The sequence below is a fragment of the Phlebotomus papatasi genome, chromosome 2, assembly GCF_024763615.1.
Source record: "Phlebotomus papatasi isolate M1 chromosome 2, Ppap_2.1, whole genome shotgun sequence".
In the NCBI taxonomy this organism is placed as follows: domain Eukaryota; kingdom Metazoa; phylum Arthropoda; class Insecta; order Diptera; family Psychodidae; genus Phlebotomus; species Phlebotomus papatasi.
Genome location: NC_077223.1, coordinates 3,271,068 through 3,289,501, shown reverse-complemented (window position 1 = coordinate 3,289,501; position 18,434 = coordinate 3,271,068). Strand labels below are relative to the sequence as shown.

Here is an 18,434-nt window from a genome sequence, read left to right as displayed (position 1 = left end):
AAAAAACTGGGGTAAGCTTTTGAAAGCTTACAAGGGTTGAGATTCTTTAATGGTATCCTCTGAGTATTTGTAATTCGGAATGTATGCAAATTCGTTTGTGAGGTGGATTTTAGTGACAAAGTGTCTCGTTGATAAAATTTATCTATGCTGCCGGAGTTAAATACAAAGACTTATCTACAATCTGCCAAAGCATGCCTATCAGAAATTGTAGGGGACTGCAGGGTAGCTTGATTCATGTTTTCGAGCTTAAAGGGCTAGCTTAAGGAAAGTGTGCATTTTTGATTGTTTTGTTCCGGATAGAAAGCATACGGACAAATGAAAAAGTCAATTCGAGAAAATTAAATCATTTACAGGTACTTTATCAATTCATCGCCGATTTAAACCAATACTGCTGAGTTGGAAATTTCAAGACCTTTCCGAAAAATCCAAATTTAAGCAATTTCTTTGAAAATTGAGCCCTGTAGAGTGGTTGACGTATGACCTTTCAAGATTCAAGATGGTGAATATCCTGTAGGGGAATTCTGTAACGATATGACATTGTCATATGACAAATTTTCGTAGTAAATTCAGGAGCAGGACAACATTAAAGCTCAATGAACATCGAATGGCCATAGAAAGGAGTTCTTATGCAGCTCTTTGCTACTGATATAAATTGGATTTTCGATAAGTTCTTCTAAATTTACCAGATAAAAAAATTAAATTTGTCATATGACATTGTCATACTGTTACAGAATTCCCCTACTGGTCACACATTACCATGAAAAAAAAAGTTTACTTGAACAAATTATACAACTTATCTGAAAGTGAATTAAATCGGTAGGGCCTATTTTTAGATATACCAAAACCATGACTTTGTAGAAGATGAAGGGTATCGGGGTGGTTTCGGTTAAGAAATACTCGTTGATGGGTGTTTCTTTTTTTTTTGGGGGGTCATCGAAGACCGAAAGTTAATATCTTACCGTATAGACTCCAGAATGGTAACAAATTGAAAAAAAATGATTATATAGAATCAATAGATTGCTCTCTTTTTAAGTTAGAATCATGTCTTTATAATTGTACTTCTTCGTAGTTTTCTTTTTCTCTCTAATCAACTGTAACGTCGAGAAAATCACAAAATTCCAAAATAGACATGATTCCGAATTACCCTATCTTACCCTATCTTGCTAGAATTTTCGAAATCTTATGTTCCGATTTTTTTACGTCACTCTGTTTGTCTGTCCGTCTGTCCGCCCAGCCGTTACCCCGCTTAGAGCCCAAGCGGTTAAAGATAGACACTTGGGACCTTCGGGAGACCCCCAACAAGCTGTCTTAAATATTGTTAACATTCCCTTCATTCCCCCTCTTTCACCTCACAAAGTTTCCACCTTTCACCTCCCGGAAACCAGTCTTCTCAACAAATCTTTGCGTTTCAGACGATTTCTGAGAAATGTCGTCACGGTGTGTGTCCATCTGTCCGTTCGGCTGTCACCAGCCCTAAATGCCAAACGCTAGTCCCCGGTGAGTGGCCTTCAAAGTTGAAGCCAATTTCTTACTTTCACATACAAATGCGTATGGGAATTTTTCTGCACTCGTGATCGTTATGCTAAATATTTAAAAAGTGAGAGGTTTTTCCGTATTATAAGATACCTTTCCGTATGGAGCGATAAATATACTAAATTTTTGTTTAAATCAATTTTTTCCTTGGAGCGCTGTGAGCTGAATCCGAGATCAATTTAGGAATTGGCTTCAAATAACTCCATATAAAAAGGCCAACTTGCCAGGCGCTTGATCAAACGGTTAGAGATAGCGACTTAACACGTTCCGCACCAAAATCATGTTTCTTAGAATTGCTCGAAAACGCTTCGTGCGATTTTTTTTTCATTTTTGGATATGTATTATAAATCACCTAGGCGGACATTCGTCCTTGTACGAAAATGGCGTTGAATCATTCCTAATAACGACTTATCAAGGTCACATGTTAAAAACAAGGCTCTAGAAAGCTCACTTACCAATTGAATGGTATTATGTTTATGTTTATTTTGAACAGTTGGCCATGAAAATAGCCCGAAAAATTGACACCAAATATATTTTGCATACCTTACGGCGTTTCTGTAACTTTTTCGAAAGAAATCTCCTGAGGGTATGCAAATTTTCTGTATGCATAAAGCCATTTCGCTCGATTTTCTTCGGTTTCGAAAATATGCACAAGGTAAGTGTGCCAAATTTCGGCATAATTGCATGCAAGCGGGAAAGTCTCATGTTTTAAATGTAATATTTTTAATACAAATTGATTTTTTTATTCCTTCTTCTTAGGGAGTGTTGCTTGGAGCCTTGTAGACAGTTTATTGTCCTTATTGACTCTAAAATCAATCTTAACACATTTTAAAATGAATAAAAATGTAGACATAACTTTGGTGGCATATTTCGGAAATCTTCATTCTCATATCGTCAGTTAAATCAGCATTTGTCGTAACTTCCTTTTGACAACTTTTCAGGAGACGAAATTTTCAGTTCAATATTATTTTTCTTAAAAATGAGCCCCGAATGCGATACTTTTGAGTCAAAATATTGAAAGTGGCACTAATAAACTGTAAGTTAACTCGAGAAAATCTTTATAAAATTATTGAAAAGCTGCAATATTGAGAAATATGTTAGAAGAAACACAATAATATTTTATCGTAACTTCCATCGTTTATAAAGCCGTAACTTCCAATGTATGGGGATCTTGGAAGTTACGACAATTTTCAAAAACACATTATATCAATTTTAATTACTCTAATGATAATGAGTGCCTTTATTTCACTAAATTAGTCAATTAAACTGTGGTCCCTGTCCCTAAAAGCTTTTATTTCATAAGTTTTATTGAATAAATTTTGTGCGCCACGTCATTTGTTTTGTTTTGAATTAATGACAGATGGGTAGAGATTTTTTCTCACTTTTTTCTCGCAAATATTGAATTAAAATGATTTCATGTTACACTATTCGCACTGTCTTTCGATATTTGGAAGAGTTTATAAACGTTTTATTGAGAAATATTGCAATTTTGCTGCAAATTATAAGCCACGCAAGTGAGCGAAAGAAGTTACGGCAAATGCTGATTATTGAAAATTTTGTAAGGAAATTTGTCGTAACTTCCCCAAAAATGGAAGTTACGACAAATTCTGATAAATTTTTGTTAATTAAGGGCACTTACGATAATTTTTATTTAAAATAATTTTTAATGGGCTTATAAATGTTTCTTTTTCACAAGTGCGTTTAATAAACAAAATTACGCTGATTCCAAATATGTATATATCTCAAAATCGCAAAAATGAAGTTACGATAAATGCTGATTTAACTGACGATATTTCCTCGCCCTTCGGGAATTCTTCCAATGTCGTTTTCACGTCTTCTCGTTTGTCGAAGCTAGATTTTTTGTTATTCTTTCGCATAATATGTGACTATAAGATGAGATTATAAGTATGTAAAAACTGAAAATTCATGGAAATTCGAGGAACAAAAAGGTGGACGGAATTGCAAGCTGACCGGAATTTGGCACACTTATCTTAATCCTGGGACCTCCCGTATTCAATAAATTGGTCGTAAACTGGTACACGGTAAATGATGTAAAAGTACTTTTGAGCTTTAGCGTCTGAGTTACGAGTTCGAGCATTCCTAAAAGCTAGGATGCTTTGTCACCTCTTTTGCTATCCTCTTTATGTCCTCTATCACGATTCCAATATCACGATACTTATTTCTATTTAGGGCAGAATCACATTGACAGTAAAATGCTAACCGTATTTCGTAAATTTTCGATTACCGTATTACCTTATCTTATACTCGGTGGCACTATGTGGAAATAAAATAAGAAAATTAAAGAAATAAAACGAATATGCGATAAACGGTGAGCAAAAAAAACTGTACGATTAATTTCTCTTGCAGTTTTTTTTGCTCACCGTTTATCGAATTTTCGTTTTATTTCTTCAATTTTCTTGTTTTATTACTTAGTGCCACCGAGTATGAGATAAGGTAATACGGTAATGGAAAATTTGCGCAAGAATTGCAATTAAAATGCGTAAATTAACGAAATACGGTGAGGCTACGGCGAGCATTTTATTGTAAATGTGATTCTGACCTTATTTGGAAAATGGCTGGGAGTTTTGGGACAGCGTAGGCAGACATATCGTCCATAGGTATCTATGACCGAAAAATTTTCAACATCGAATTTTTCGATTTCGAAGTTAAATTGATCCAGAGGGATTGTTTCTTAAGCTATTTGGCCAAGATTGGATTTGTCTGAAAGGTCTTAAAATTTCTAAGCTGACTGTATCAGTTGCTATCAGTTATGGATTAATAAAGTATTTGTATATATTTTTTTCAATATATAGGCCAAACGGTAGGAGTTATCGACTTCAGGTCTTCGACGACCCTTCTATAAGTCGATATTATCTAGATCTATTTTTCTCTTTTTTCGCATCGATCTCCTTTTTCTTTTTTTATGTTTCTAAATTCAATAATTAATTGTCACATTTCCTATTGCTGTTAAAGATACTTTATGAAAAAGTGCATTTCAAAATGTGCGGAAAGAAAAACAAAAAAAAAATGCTGCAAAGTTTATTGAGAAAAATGTCATTGTCAATTAAGGATAAAATAAAAATCACACTTTCGAGGAAGTTTGTGTGCTTTTCATTCCTTGAGGAGGCAAAAAAAAGCAATTTTTCATCACTAAAGATAGGGAGACTTTGGGAAGTGGGCAAGAGAGTGATGGACTGTATTTCGTGATTTTCCTGGCAATTTTTCCATGTCTGCGGCAGCAGCGACACTCAAATCCCGAATTCGATGGGCAGCAACAGCCGGAGCAACAAATTCGACCCCTGAGTGAGGTGAATGAGGACAAGAGCTACGATGTGGCACCCACCAAAGCGTACAAATCCACGAGTGACATATGCACAGTTCCCAGTCGGCAGGTGGAGAGGTCAGAGGTGGACTCTGGGGGCAGTCAGAGGAATAGTGTGGTGTCCCAGAGTGCCACCAGTGACGGCGGAGGCTCCAACAATGGGCGTCTGGTGGCCGGAAGTCGTCGGAATCTGCCAAAGCATCAGAGACCGCTGACGAGGTGAGAAATCACCTGAAATGTCTATTTCAGCTCAGGAATTGTCTCAATTGGTCACTTTTGTGTGCTTCCTTCTCAGATACCTGCCGATTATGTCGCAGGACTTGGACCTGAGGCAGCACATCGAGACGGCTGGCCATCAAATAAATCTCTGTCCGCACGTTATCGTTGATTCGAGCAGTTGTCGGGGCTATTTGCACAAACTGGGCGCAACTTTTCACGGATGGTCACGCCGGTGGTTTGTCCTAGATCGGCAGAAGGAGGCACTTGTCTACTTCTCAGACAAATCCGAAAGAAAGCCCAGGGGTGGATCATATTTTACGGTAAGTGGAGATTATTTTTATCTCGAAAGAGATTATTGCTTTGCTGCTTGGGGAAAGCACTCAATCTGCTTTGGGAATTCTTTAGTCTCCTTCGGGGATACATTTTCAGGTTCATTACTCATTTTATTGCTCAAATTCAATGGAAAAGAAATATAGAAGGATGGGGCAGTTTAAGTAAAGACAAATCTCTTTATTGAAAATATACAAACCTCCCTGAATTTCTCATAAAAAAATTGGCTGAGTTTGGTTCGTTCCTGAGATTTTTTTAATCTGTTATAATCTTCATAAATGTGTCTCGGCTAAAATTAAGGGCATGCCCATTTTGTCTTTTGTTTTACAAAGTAATGAATTTGTAGAAAGAAGTCTTGAACAGAAATTGATTTTTATTGCTGCAACAAAATGAGCAGTAATTTGGTAAAAAACTGGTCAGTAAAAGAGTCAAACTGATTTGACTGGTTATTAATTCAAATTGAGCTCTAATGGCTCCGGCACACCTTTTAGATCAGGAAAATTTCATTAAGTCTAAACTCGAATTGCTTTCTGTCTCAAACGGTTTGCGTATCGTCGGTTGCGGCTACATCTGTCGTATCTACATTTGTTTTGTATCTGCATTTGGTGCAAGCTACAATAAAGACGTCCCCTGTTGCGTGAAATGCTAACACAAAAGAAATGTAGATACGACAGAGGGAGACGCAACCGACGATATGTCTGTCTCATTCTTTCAGACTTTTCTTCTTCTTTTAAACATCACTCCAAATTCAATTTAGCTCAATCAAATTTGGAGTACGAAAAAATGGGATAAACATATGCAAACAGTGTGAGAGAGAAAGGAATGTGAATTTTGATTCCATGAAATTTTACTGAAATTAAAAGTAAATTAAAATTAAAAGGTGTGTCGGAGCCATTAAAATCCAATTTATTCAGGAAAGAAATCAAATTTTATGGCTCTGGCACACCTTTTCAATTGAACGAAATTCAATCGAATGAAATTTAAATTGAAATGAAAATATAAATTGAAATTCCAATTTTGATTTGACAGAAAGAGTCAAAATATCTTATTTCAGTTTGAAAGAGTAAGAGGTAAAATTTCATTCGATTGAATTTCATTCAATTGAAAAGCTGTACCAGCGTAATTATCACTGATAAAAGCAATTTTGATCAGTAAAAGACTCAAATTTGATTTGTCAAAATTCAATATTTTCTAAGTTAAAAACTTTCAAAGTGAAATCATCATGTAATTTTTGAAAAGGGAAAAATAAAGACAAGAATAAGGACTGCTTAATTTGATTTATGCACTCGCTAAAATTGATTTTTATGCATTCGACACATCTTTTAGATCAGGAAGATCTCATGAAATCGAAATTCATATCTCTTTCTGTCACACACGTTTTGCATATGTCTATCTTATTCTCTCGCACCCCAAATTCGATTGAGCTGAATTGATTTTCTTGTGATATTTAAAAGAAGAAGAATAAGAATGCGAAAGAATGAGATAGGCATATGTGACATATTTGTGAAAGAAAAGGATTCCAATTTAGACTTCATAACATTTTCCTGATCAAAACTGATTGGGTATTTTGCTAACCAAAATTGATTTACTTTATTGGATCATTTTACTATTTTATTGATCGAATTTTAATTTCTTTTGTGGGCAATTTTAATTTTTTTGTTGAGCAAAAATAATTTCTAATTGGCTGAAATAGTTTATTTTTGACCAAAATTTATTGAAATATTATACTGAATAAAATATTTTTTTGTTACTGATATTAATTGATTTTTCTTACCCAATGTTGGATATTGTATTGGCCAGAATCATATTACTAACCAAAATTGATTATTATACTTCCAAAAATCATGTTTTTAACTAATTAAAATTAATTTGTTTACTGGCCAAAATCATTTTTTTACAAATCGAAATTCAATATTTTACATGGAAAAATATTTTTTTACTAAACAGAATTGATTATCTTACTGGCCAAAGCATTTTTTAGTAGATGGAATTGATTTTTTACTTGTTGAAATCATTTCTATTAAAAAAAAAACATTATTTTACTTTCTAAAATCATTTTTTACAGAACAAAATTAATTATTTTATTTCCCAAAGTCATTTTTTTACTAAACAAAATTGATTATTTTACTAACCAAAAACATTTTTTTATTAATCTAAATTGATTACTTTACTGGCCAAAATTTTTTCTTTCACAGAAGATTTGCACAAGTCTATCCCACTCTATCGAACTCAAAATTGGACTGAACTAAATTTAATTTGGTTTGATGTTTTAAAGAAGAAGAAGAGTACAAAAGAGTAGGTCAGACATATGCAAAGCTTTTAAGAATGGAAGGGAAGTGAATTTTGGTTTAATAAAATTTTTTGATTTAAAAGGTATGCCGGAGCCATTACAAACTCAATTGATTTTTGACTGACCAGAATTCATTTTTTTTTAAATCAAAATTGATTTTTCTTTTGTCAAATTTACGTTTTACTTACCATTGTTGATTTTTTACTAGCCAATTTTTTTTTTACTTGAAAAATAAATTTTTACTTGTCAAAATCTATTTTTTACGACTAGAGCATATTTTTTATGGCCCAACATTGATCTTTTGATCGAAATTGATTTTCATGGCTCCGGTACACCTTTTAGACCAGAGGGCCAATTTTTGAAATTCTCACTCGCACCCGCGAGCTCTTTAGTGGCCGAAAGAAATTGACTCGCACACCCCGGAAAATCTTGAGTACGTGCAACGAGTACTTTATGTTATAAAGAAGTCGTTACAGAAGTATTTAAATCTACGGGGTGTGCGAGTGGATTTCTCTCGGCCACTAAAGAGCTCGCGGGTGCGAGTGAGAGTTTCAAAAATTGGGCCTCAGGACAATTATATAAAGTCAAAATTCACACCCCTTTCTTTCATAATAGTCTAGCCTATGTCTATCCTATTCTTTCACACTTTTCGTTTTATTTTGAACATCATACCCAATTATATTTAGTTCAGTCCGTTCGGTCCAATTTCGAGTTCGAAAGGGTTTTAAAGCATATTTGAGAAAGAAAGGGATGCAGATTTTGATATAATGAAATTTGACCGGTGTAAAAGGTGTGTCGGAATATTACTTGCTAAAGTCAATTTTTCAATTTTTACTGACCAAAATTTATTTGTCACAGAGGAAAATAAATCTTTTATGGCTCCGGCACAATTTAGCTCGATAAAATTTCATGAAATCAAAATTTGCGTTCCTTTCTTTCTCTTAAGATTTGCATTAGTCTATCTGACTCTTTCGGTTTCCAATTTGGAGTGAACTAAATTTAATTTGCTGTGATGTTCAAAGGAAGAAGAAGAGTGCGAAAAGTAGGAGAGACATATGCAAAGCTTTTGAGAGAAAAAGGGATGGGAATTTTGACTTTATCAAATTTTCCTGATCTAAAAGTGTGCCGGAGCCGTGTTGAAGTTGAAATTCTAATCCCTTCTAACTCTTTGCATACGTCTGTCTCATTCTTTCGCACTCCTTCTTCTTCTCCTAAACATCACAACAAATTCGATTTACAGTACTGTCTCTCTATATGCACACTCTCTATATGCACAGCTTTTGTGTCGGTTACATTCAAAATCAATTTGTTTACATTTTGACAAAGTAATAAAGAAAATTATTTTCTTGGTAACTAATTTTTCTTGTTTTTAATTTTCTTAATTTTATTTTTTCTGTCTCATATTCTATTTAAAATAACACGGGAAATTCTAGAACAAAAAAAAATGATAATTTATTGAAAGAAAGAAAAAAACCGTTGGGAATTTCAAAAAAAGTTGTGCATATACAGAGAGAGAACTGTCAAAAAAAGTACCCAAACTGTGCATATAGCGAGACAGCACTGTATCTCGGAGAAGAAAGGGACATGAATTTTGATTTCATGAAATTTTACCGATCTAAAAAGTGTGCCAGGACCATACGGACTATTTTAACAGTTTACTGATCAAATACGATTTTTTACTTACCAAAAGTTTTTATGTTCTCCAAGCGAATTTGCGTAACAATCTTTATCAAAATACTGCACATTTTTCTGCAATTAGAATTAAATTAGAAGTGTTCCAGAGGGTTTAGAACTTTTTTTTCTGAGTGCATCTACACTGAGAGAAATCCGAAAAAGTTAAACTAACATTCCGGAAAGGTTAATTTTACCCCGCAGTATTGATCCACAATCGGTGTAAATATTACCCTTTTTAGGTGTATTGGGGGTTAAAGTTACCCTTTTTCATGTTAATTTTACCCTTAAAAATGTGTAAAATTAACATTAAAAAACGTTGATATATTTTTACACCTAAAAAGTGTTAAAATTATGAGGAAAAAAAGTTAACCGCACCCCCGTTTTTTCTCAGTGTACAAAAAAATTAAATTCTCCAAATGTTTCATTTTACGTTGTGGGAATTCTGTGGATTGTGAAAAGGTATTTTTGCCTTTTCTAGACGATCGATGAGGTTTATCTGGATCACATGAATACGTCCAAAAGTGGTCGTCCCCATTGCACGTTCATTGTGAAGACGAAGAAACGCAGTTACCACCTTCAGGCGGCGTCTGATGCTGCTGCAAGGATTTGGATTGATGCCATTATCACTGGCGCCCAGGGAAATATTGACTACTGAGCTCCGGGAAAAAGGAGGCAAGCCAATGCGAGGGGTGAGTGTGTGCAGGAGAGATTGGGATGAATGATGGGGCGCAAGTGGAATTTCCACTTCGTCTCATGATTCATTTCTTCAAATTCGGCGATATTTTCACTTCAATGACCTTCTTTCTTATTTCGTCTTATCCCTTTCTCCCGCGAAAAAAAAAGAAAACACAGAAAAAAATAAAGAGTTAACACTACATTAGTGCTTAGGAATTTAAGGAGGGAAACTGTGCCACAATATTTTTTAAAGTATTTTCTTTCTCACATCATTTAAAGACAAACAAGAAAATGTTAAAAGTTCTCGCGGGGAAAAAAGATCAAAATGCTGCAACTTTTGTGCCTTTCGCGGTGAAATAATAGTTTTTGATGAGGGAGAAGAACTTTTTGGAATCTATATGACTGACAAATTGTATAGGAAATTTTTGTTTGAAGAAAAGTAAGAGAAAAAAAAGAGAGATCAAGCAATAATTTTTAATAATGGTCAAATTGCTCAAGGGCAAAAAGTAACCTTTAAGCACATTTAACAAGAATTGTCTCCAAAATAATTGTATTAATTCTGAGAAAGTCAAGCTGTTTTTTTTAAGTGACATAATATTTGATTCGCAGAAGAAAAGTATTAATAAAGATATACATTAAGGAATATATTTTTTCAGTCTTTGGGGTTTTTGGGAGGGGCTGCAAAAGCTTTCTAGGGTCACTTGGCTCAAGTGCCAATGACTTGCTGGATCCATTTGGCATATTTGGTGACTCGGGTGTAAATTCCAGGCAATTCTGGGCGTGCACAGCCTATTCCCGTGGACACGATGCCAATCAAAAGTCCTTCGGCGGACACTAAAGGACCTCCGGAATCAGCCTGCAAAGAATCATGTAGAATCAAAGGGTTCTTGGGCTAAAATGCAGAGTTGTTGGTTCAATTCACACAAATATCGCTTGATTTGTTTTTCAGATTACCAAAGAAATTTGTGCAATAGAAAAAGCACCGGTAAGTACATATTTTCGCTGTTAAAAATCAATTTTTCATAAATATTTCCAAAATTTCATGAAATATTTCATACTTTTCAGACTAATTTCAAAGATAAATCTCCTTTTGAATTGAATGCCCAAGAAAGCGAAATATTTCATAATTATTTTCAATTTTTTTTCAAAATTTCATGAAAATTTGTCAAATAGAACGTTTTTTTGTCTAAAAAAAATATATGTCAAATTTTTAATTTTTAAAATTCAAAATTTCAAGATAACTTTTATTTGAAAATTTCTTGAAGTATTTTAAACTTTTCAAGAAATTCACTATTTTTTCTTTTGAAAAATTCAAGATTTCACAGGATCTTCAAAAATTTCATATTTTTTCATCGGATTATTATGACAAGTTACGAATTTTCCAACACTTTTTAGATAAGTTGGACAAATAGAAAAAAAAATCTATCAATTCTAAATAATTCAGTTCCAAATAGTCTCAAGTTTTCATGAAATTTCTTTTGGATTGTGAAAAAAAAAATAAATAGAAATTTTTCAATCCCTTTTCTGAAACTTAGGCAGAAAAACAAAAATTTTAGCAATATTTCCAAAATGTCATTATTACTTTTCAATTTTCAGGACAGTTTAGTAGTAAAAAATAGTAAAATGTCCAAGTTTACTATTATATCACGAACAAATTAGGGGAAAAAATTAATTTTTTTGATCAATTTTAAATTCTTTCCGTAATACAAATGTAAAATTTTATAATAAAGCCTTTAAGTTCCATAAATTTTTCTTCTGAAATTAATGGACATATTGAAAAATTTCAGTACAATCTACGTTAGAGAAAATACTCTAAAAATATATTTTTGGTTAAATTCAACTTGTTTTCCTTAAAAAAAAAATGCAAAATTTCACCTATTTTCGAAAATAGACACATTTGACAGGTAAAATCGCCATTTTGACTTATACGACGTGAAATATCAACCACTTAGAGTGCTTATCTTTAAACAGATCTGGTCAAATTTGGATTTATTTAAAAGTTCCTGGAATTTCAAACTGTACTGTATCTATCCCAATCAGTAACTTTCACAATTCAAAATCGGTTTCAGAATTTCATAATAGGTAACTTCCATATATTTTTATCACTAATACAGAGCCCGCTCACTAATCCGGATCGGCGTAATTCGGACGAATTCTCGACGGTTACATTTAAAATAATTTTGAGGTTATGTATGCATGTGCGTTCAGCAATAAAATAGACAAAAAATTTTCATTTGACACTTGTTCGGTTTCACAAACGCTTCTTGCTCACCTCTGTTCTAACTAATCGAACAAATTGGTAAATATTTTCAAAAAAAATTTGAAATTTAGGAATTGTATTTCGAAATTTTTTAAATTTCATGAAGTTTTTCAATTTTTCCATTTATTGTGCAAAAATATCTTAAGTACAGTAATCGTAGATGCACTCCGGAAATAATCTTGACAATCTACTGTTTGTAAGCTTTTCTCTTTTATTTAATTCTAAGACTTAAGCAATTAAAGATGATCAATACAGATACTATCTACCATGTCCGATTAGTAAAGATCATCCGGATTATCTTTAGGGTAACTGAATAAATTTGCAAATACAATATTTTTAACACAAATTGGTAATTAATCATTTTTGTTTTCTCTAAAATCATTCTTAATACATTTCAAGATAAATAAAAATATAGACATAGCTTTGTGTAGAATTCTGGCCACTTTGAATGGAATTTCGTCCACCTTGATTTTCATAGTTCCTTGCCCTTCCGGAATTCTTCCGATGTCTTTTTCACATCATCTCACTTGTCGAAGTGACAATTTTTGTAATTTTTTTGCATTGTATATTCTCTAAATCATGAAAAAGTTAAAAATTCATGAAAATGTGAGAAACTAAAGAAGTGGCCGAAATTGTAAGCTAGCCGAAATTTGGCACAGTTACCCTAAGTGGTAGAAATAGAGAAACCTTGCGAACTATAATAGGAGTAAAGACACCACCGGAAGGCAAAATCACCCGCATCTACGGTATAGGCGATAATTCCGAATTTTAAACAATCCGGAAATCAATTTCGAACTCGCATAACACCATTAACATTAGATGGAGTTCAATTCAATAATCTTCAAAGCCTTTTAGGACTGATAACTAAGACATTATTAGATTTTGTGTAAGTCAGTGAGTTATGGGCAACTCCAAGAATCTCATACAAAGCACTATTTCTTCCTTATCCGAGACACTTTTTAATCCAAAATGTAATTTGTACTTTATGGCTAAATTCTTGAGTACAAACGAATGAATTTTATTACTGTTTATCTGTTCAATAAGAAATTATTTTATGGATGAAATAATATTTCGTGCAACGCACCATTTTTTCTTTTAATCCGAGACAATCTCTTATATATCAAGATGGGAAAATTCCTTCAGAATTCAAGCTACTGGTGAAATGACCTGAACTGAATATCAGAAACTTTAGCCTGCTTAACTTTTTTCGATTAATATCACCTTAACACTCGAGAGTGTTCGATTGAAGTGCAAAATGCAATTGGTTAAGGTCGTGTAGCAAGTCGAGCCGTGCATGTGACCTCTAATAATAGCCCAGTTGGTAGAGCACTCGTTTAGTTAACGAGATGTCTTCAGTTCAATCCTGGGTGGTCACTTGCTCTGATTGACGAGTCTCTGTTTAATCTTTAACAAAAAGTTCGCCAATTCTTTCAAAATGCTCCCTTTAGTCAGTTTCTTTTATAAAAGTAATAAAACTTACTTGAGAGTCGTAGTCCTTAAAGGATTTTAAATCTAAAATTTGATCATTAATAAATGCTGGCACAACATTCCATGGAGGAACTAGGCCTTCCCACAAGGGGATTTCTAGACACGCATTATTATTTTTTCTTGTACGAGATGAGGTTGTCAGTCCCATGCCCGTGGAATCAAGTGCCGTGAAGCTCACTGGATGCAATCCGAACACCTTTAACGCCAGAAAAATTCCTGGTGACCTAAAGGGAATTCGAACCCGGGACATTTACATCATAGAGCGAGTGCCCTACCACTTGATCCATTGAGAGTCCTAGTCCTTAAAGGATTTTAAATCTAAAATTTGATCATTGGTAACGCTTAAAGTTTAAAATTCATAACACTGTTTCTAATTTATCCAATTTATAAAAGAAAAATCAAGAAAAATACAGAGGATTCGAATTCGGGACACCTGGTAGTACTTTACCATTTTGTCTGGTTGCGAATGTGAACTTGACCACTGGTTATTAACTTCTAAACACACTGAACCAATAAATTTTAACGTTCTTTACTGTGTTATCACACTTGCACATTAAAATTTTAATATGATTCACATTAATTGTCGCTGGTGAGAGTCCAAATGTGTAATTTGTGTGTTTGAATCATTTTATATTCAAAATTTGATCTATTTGTTGATAAAAAGGTAGACTTGACCCGCAAAATTTGATATAAATTGATTTATAGCATCAATTCGAAAAATTAATGCGATTTTCTCTTTAATTTTTTAATGTGAAAAATATTTATGCTTTAGGTAAATTTAAACTTATTTTTGCAGGCCAAGTCCACTTCTTTATCAATAAATAGAAAAACCCCAAATATTAAGTGACTCAAATACACAAATAACATATTTGGACGCTCACAAGCGACAATTAATGTGAATCACATTAAAATTTTAATGTGCAAGTGTGATAACGCCGTTAAACCGTGTTTAAAATTCAATTTTTAAGATAGTAAGATACGATATTTGTTGACTGAACCAACCTCTCTTCATTCACTAATGTTACCCAACAAGCATCAACACCTCCGCCCATTTTTCCCGCGCACAATTGATTCTCTGTAATTCCGATGCTCTTCTCGTGAGCTCTGAAGGAAGCCTGGCACTGTGCATTAGTCCAGACCTCGACACTGGCCTTCTGCAGAGTGTCTGCTCTCTGGCCAATGCTCTGATTCTCATGAGTCCATCCCCAGCCCGAAACCATGGCCTGGGTGCCATCGAAAGTCTCATCGTCCATTGCGATGCAAGTTGGTCGAATTGTGGCAGAGAACTCAATGGGTTTCATCTCCAACAGAGCGATATCGTTGGCTGCTCGCAGGCAATTGTACTGCGGATGGATAGTGACAGATTCCAGAAGTACTTCCTTTGCTTTCTGCTCCATTTGTGAGTCTCTGGTGAGCTTGTACTCAGATATTCGGTGAAGTCCCAAAACAGCACGAATTTGCGATGGTTTCATGAAGTCATTGAGGCTGCTGCAAGTAGTTTTCGTGGCTACAGATTAATCTAATTTCCCTCAGAATGTCTTTGATATTTTTCAAGTGCTACAACTCCAAGTAGTTGTTGAAACATTTAATTGCATTTTCATTTGACAAACTTAATTTTAGTTGATGATACTTTTGAGGAAGATTGCATTTGCCAGAAAATGCAGCGCTAATGTAATTGCTTCGGAAAACTCATTATATATCACCCAGTAGTTATATTTTGAGTTTTAGTAAATCATTTTCATGTGATGAAGTAAATTTGCCATGGAAATATCATTTTGAAGCTACTATTACACCTTTTAATTTAGCAAGATCATATCAAAATATTCGTAGGGTAAATTAAGCTAATTCAAAACCTGTTCCAAATGGAAATTTTTCCCTACTCCAAATGGAAACGTCATTGTTTTCATGATAAATACAGTGCTAAATTATTATATTTATATATTTTCTATACCACAGTTTCATTATTTAGGTAATTTCGCTCCAAATAAAGCGAAAATCCATTCATATTCATAAATTTTTATTTATTAATTTCTCAGAAAAATTAAAAGTGTACCTTTTCAACCTCGAATTTTTGATCGATCGACCAAATTTTCCAATGAAAAACACAATAAGGTGACTGTTGTTTATTCGTTTTGGTTAACATTTATGTCATATTTCTGGCTTATTTTAGTTAAATTAAGTGCTAATCTTTATTGTTACCGGTACGTGAAGTTTTTAATGCAATAATTATCTATTTCGTGAACAAAAAGGATTTTTTTGAAGTGTCTGCAAGTGCTTCATTAGGAATCCCTTGAAATATGATTTTTTGGAGAGATTTTCCTATTGTTTTATATGGAAAAGGAGAAAAGACCAGGAATAAGAACAAATCCTGTATTCAAGAGCAACTCAAGAACCTTTCGGAAGCCTTTCGTCGCGGCTTCACTTACACTCTTTGTCTCCAATTAGAAACTTTCCCCTGTCTCCATTTGGATTAATTCGGTTCCAATAGACGCATTTTACGCTCGCATATTTTTCTTGTATTTAAGAAGTTTTCCAATTATATCGAAAGAATTTTCACTAAAAAGTAACATTCTAGAACAGTCAAGGAGCAAATTTATGTAATTCTCTTCAGAAAAAATACGAACTTAATGTGTTGGATCTTCTGTCAAAGTTAAAGCATTTGGAAATGGTTTTGAATTAGGACATTTACCCTATGAGAAAAATACAATTGCAGTATTTTAAAAATAACCTTACCAAGACCGGTCAAATTAACTGGTTTAAAAGGGGTGGCAAAGCGTCCCAGTCTTTGCAAAATGCTCGAACTCGTGACTTAGATGCTAACTTTCGCATCATTTACCGTTTCCCGGTTCTGAACTGATTTAAATCGATTCATAATCAGTCAAAAGATTCCACGAAATAATTTAAAGAGTAAAAAAAAATTTTTCGGGCAAGAATTATTTATCGGTTTATAACCGGTTCATTACTGATTCACAACCGAATTGAACCTATTTATAAATCATTCATAATATTTCCCAAAATACACCTCAGAAGTAATTGAATTGAATTTCGTGTAAAAATTATTTAACGGTTATGGACCGGTTCATTATCGGTTAAAAACCGATTAAATGTTGTCAGAAATTCTAAGACCTTTCCATTGAGCCTATTCATGACGCTATTTGGTTGATAATTGCGCTGTCTAGAGTCTTTTTAATCTTTGACCTTGAAAATCGTTATTAGGAATGATTCAACGGTATTTTCGTATAAGGACGAATGTCCGCCTGGGTAACTTCTAAAACATATCCAAAAATGACAAAAAAAAATACAGTAGAAAAAGATGGGCAGACGGTGGATGATACTCTTAGTGTTTTAGGACAGAATGTCCTTCCGGTGAGCGTCGTCGGTGCGTTGAGTGTAATCCAAAAAATAAACACACTGTTTACTACGAAGAAGATACGATAGGTGTCGAAAGCTTTGGTAAATTGTGTGTTTAATTTTTGGATTACACGCAACACACCGACGCTCACCGGAAGGACATTCTGTCCTAAAGCAATAAGAGTAAAAAAATTGCACGACGCGTTTTCGAATAATTCCGAAAAAATACGGTTTTGGTTTGGAAGCGGAGGGATGTTTGGTAAATGTGGGGCATGGTAACGATCTCAAGGTCGACTTATGGAGAGGAGCTACCCCGAAGTTTCCAAGTATCTATCTCTAACCGTTTGGCCTGTAGTTATGGAACTGTCGACCGGCCAGACGGACAAACAGCGTGACGCCATTTAAGCCGCTTGAAACTACCTAACACTCTTCTTCTCGCTGACCGTTTCTAACATTTATGAATCGTCATTTATACAATGTCTCAAAAATATCATAAATATTCCTTAAAAATGTATACTTAAACAGAAACCCGATAAAGGCCAACATTTGATGTGATTGCATCCTAAAAAAAACGATAACGATGATTTCCCAATGATTTTTCAAGTTTACATCGTTTACGTGATTGTTGACGTTCTTGCTACATCTCTACAAAATTGACGCTTTCCTCAAACAATTGTTTGACCCAATTTCTCAATCTCTGAACTTGATGGCTTTATCGCGATGAATCGTAAAATAAGTCCACAAGATAATTTCGTGACCTTTGATAGCGAATTTTCACACGCCCATCATCTCCAACAAATCCCACAGCAAACACCAAAATAAATTGCGCATTTACTTTGAAATTTTGGGAAAACACTCTCGAAAATGCAATTAATTGAATCATTTTGCATTAACACTCACTTGCACAAACAGTGACCCGCAGTCACGAGCCACTTTTCACTGAGAATCGTTGCTCCACAGAAATGTCCACCACGTCGCGTGAGACTCACTATAAAGGGCATTTCACTGCGTTCAGCATCACTTCCACCCACAATTCGTCCAGTTCGCGATTCACTGAAGCAACCCCCACGTGGAGGATCCTTCCCACTCGCCATGGGCAGCAGGATCACACAGAGAGTCACTAGGACAATCGCAAGAGGCATTTTCAGTTGAACGTTCAGAAGCACAGTGCACGAGCAATCACGCAAATGCTAAGCTTAAATATTGCGCGAATATTGCGTGGGTGGGCAGAAGAACCCTCAAGTGCACCTCCCACAGTCACGACAGGGCCCAGAACCCGTCCGAATCAGACT

General features: G+C 34.3%; 2 protein-coding genes across 4 annotated transcripts in view; one reads left to right on the top strand and one right to left on the bottom strand.

Annotated features, from left to right (window-relative positions):
- LOC129802165 (pleckstrin homology-like domain family B member 1) overlaps positions 1-10,686 on the top strand; it is a 67,976-nt gene extending 57,290 nt beyond the window's left edge. The window contains exons 7-9 of one of the 2 annotated variants that reach the window (XM_055847784.1): positions 4,776-5,074; positions 5,151-5,394; positions 9,847-10,686. In XM_055847784.1, the coding sequence (XP_055703759.1) occupies positions 4,776-5,074; positions 5,151-5,394; positions 9,847-10,023 (720 nt within the window). In that variant the 3' untranslated portion in view covers positions 10,024-10,686. Of the gene's footprint in view, positions 1-4,772; positions 5,075-5,150; positions 5,395-9,846 lie in introns of both variants that reach the window. The other variant, XM_055847783.1, reaches the window with a different exon arrangement.
- LOC129802167 (transmembrane protease serine 9-like) lies at positions 10,407-18,434 on the bottom strand. Of its 2 annotated transcripts, none has more exons than XM_055847785.1 (3): positions 18,043-18,434; positions 14,817-15,279; positions 10,407-10,899 (listed from the first exon to the last, which is right to left on the bottom strand). In XM_055847785.1, exons 1-3 carry the CDS (start codon positions 18,282-18,284, stop codon positions 10,750-10,752), a joined length of 855 nt encoding a protein of 284 aa, XP_055703760.1. In that variant the 5' UTR covers positions 18,285-18,434; the 3' UTR covers positions 10,407-10,749. The 2 variants fall into 2 exon arrangements, with proteins under 2 accessions (XP_055703760.1, XP_055703761.1); XM_055847786.1 differs by having other exon boundaries at positions 14,817-15,276; positions 18,043-18,426.

Coding starts and splice junctions, on each gene's coding strand:
- LOC129802167 (XM_055847785.1), bottom strand. CDS start 18,284: ATGCCTCTTGCGATTGTCCTAGTGACTCTCTGTGTGATCCTGCTGCCC. Junction 15,280..18,042: donor GCGGGTCACTGTTTGTGCAA/GTGAGTGTTAAT, acceptor AACTACTTGCAG/CAGCCTCAATGACTTCATGA. Junction 10,900..14,816: donor GAGGTGTTGATGCTTGTTGG/GTAACATTAGTG, acceptor GATTCTTTGCAG/GCTGATTCCGGAGGTCCTTT.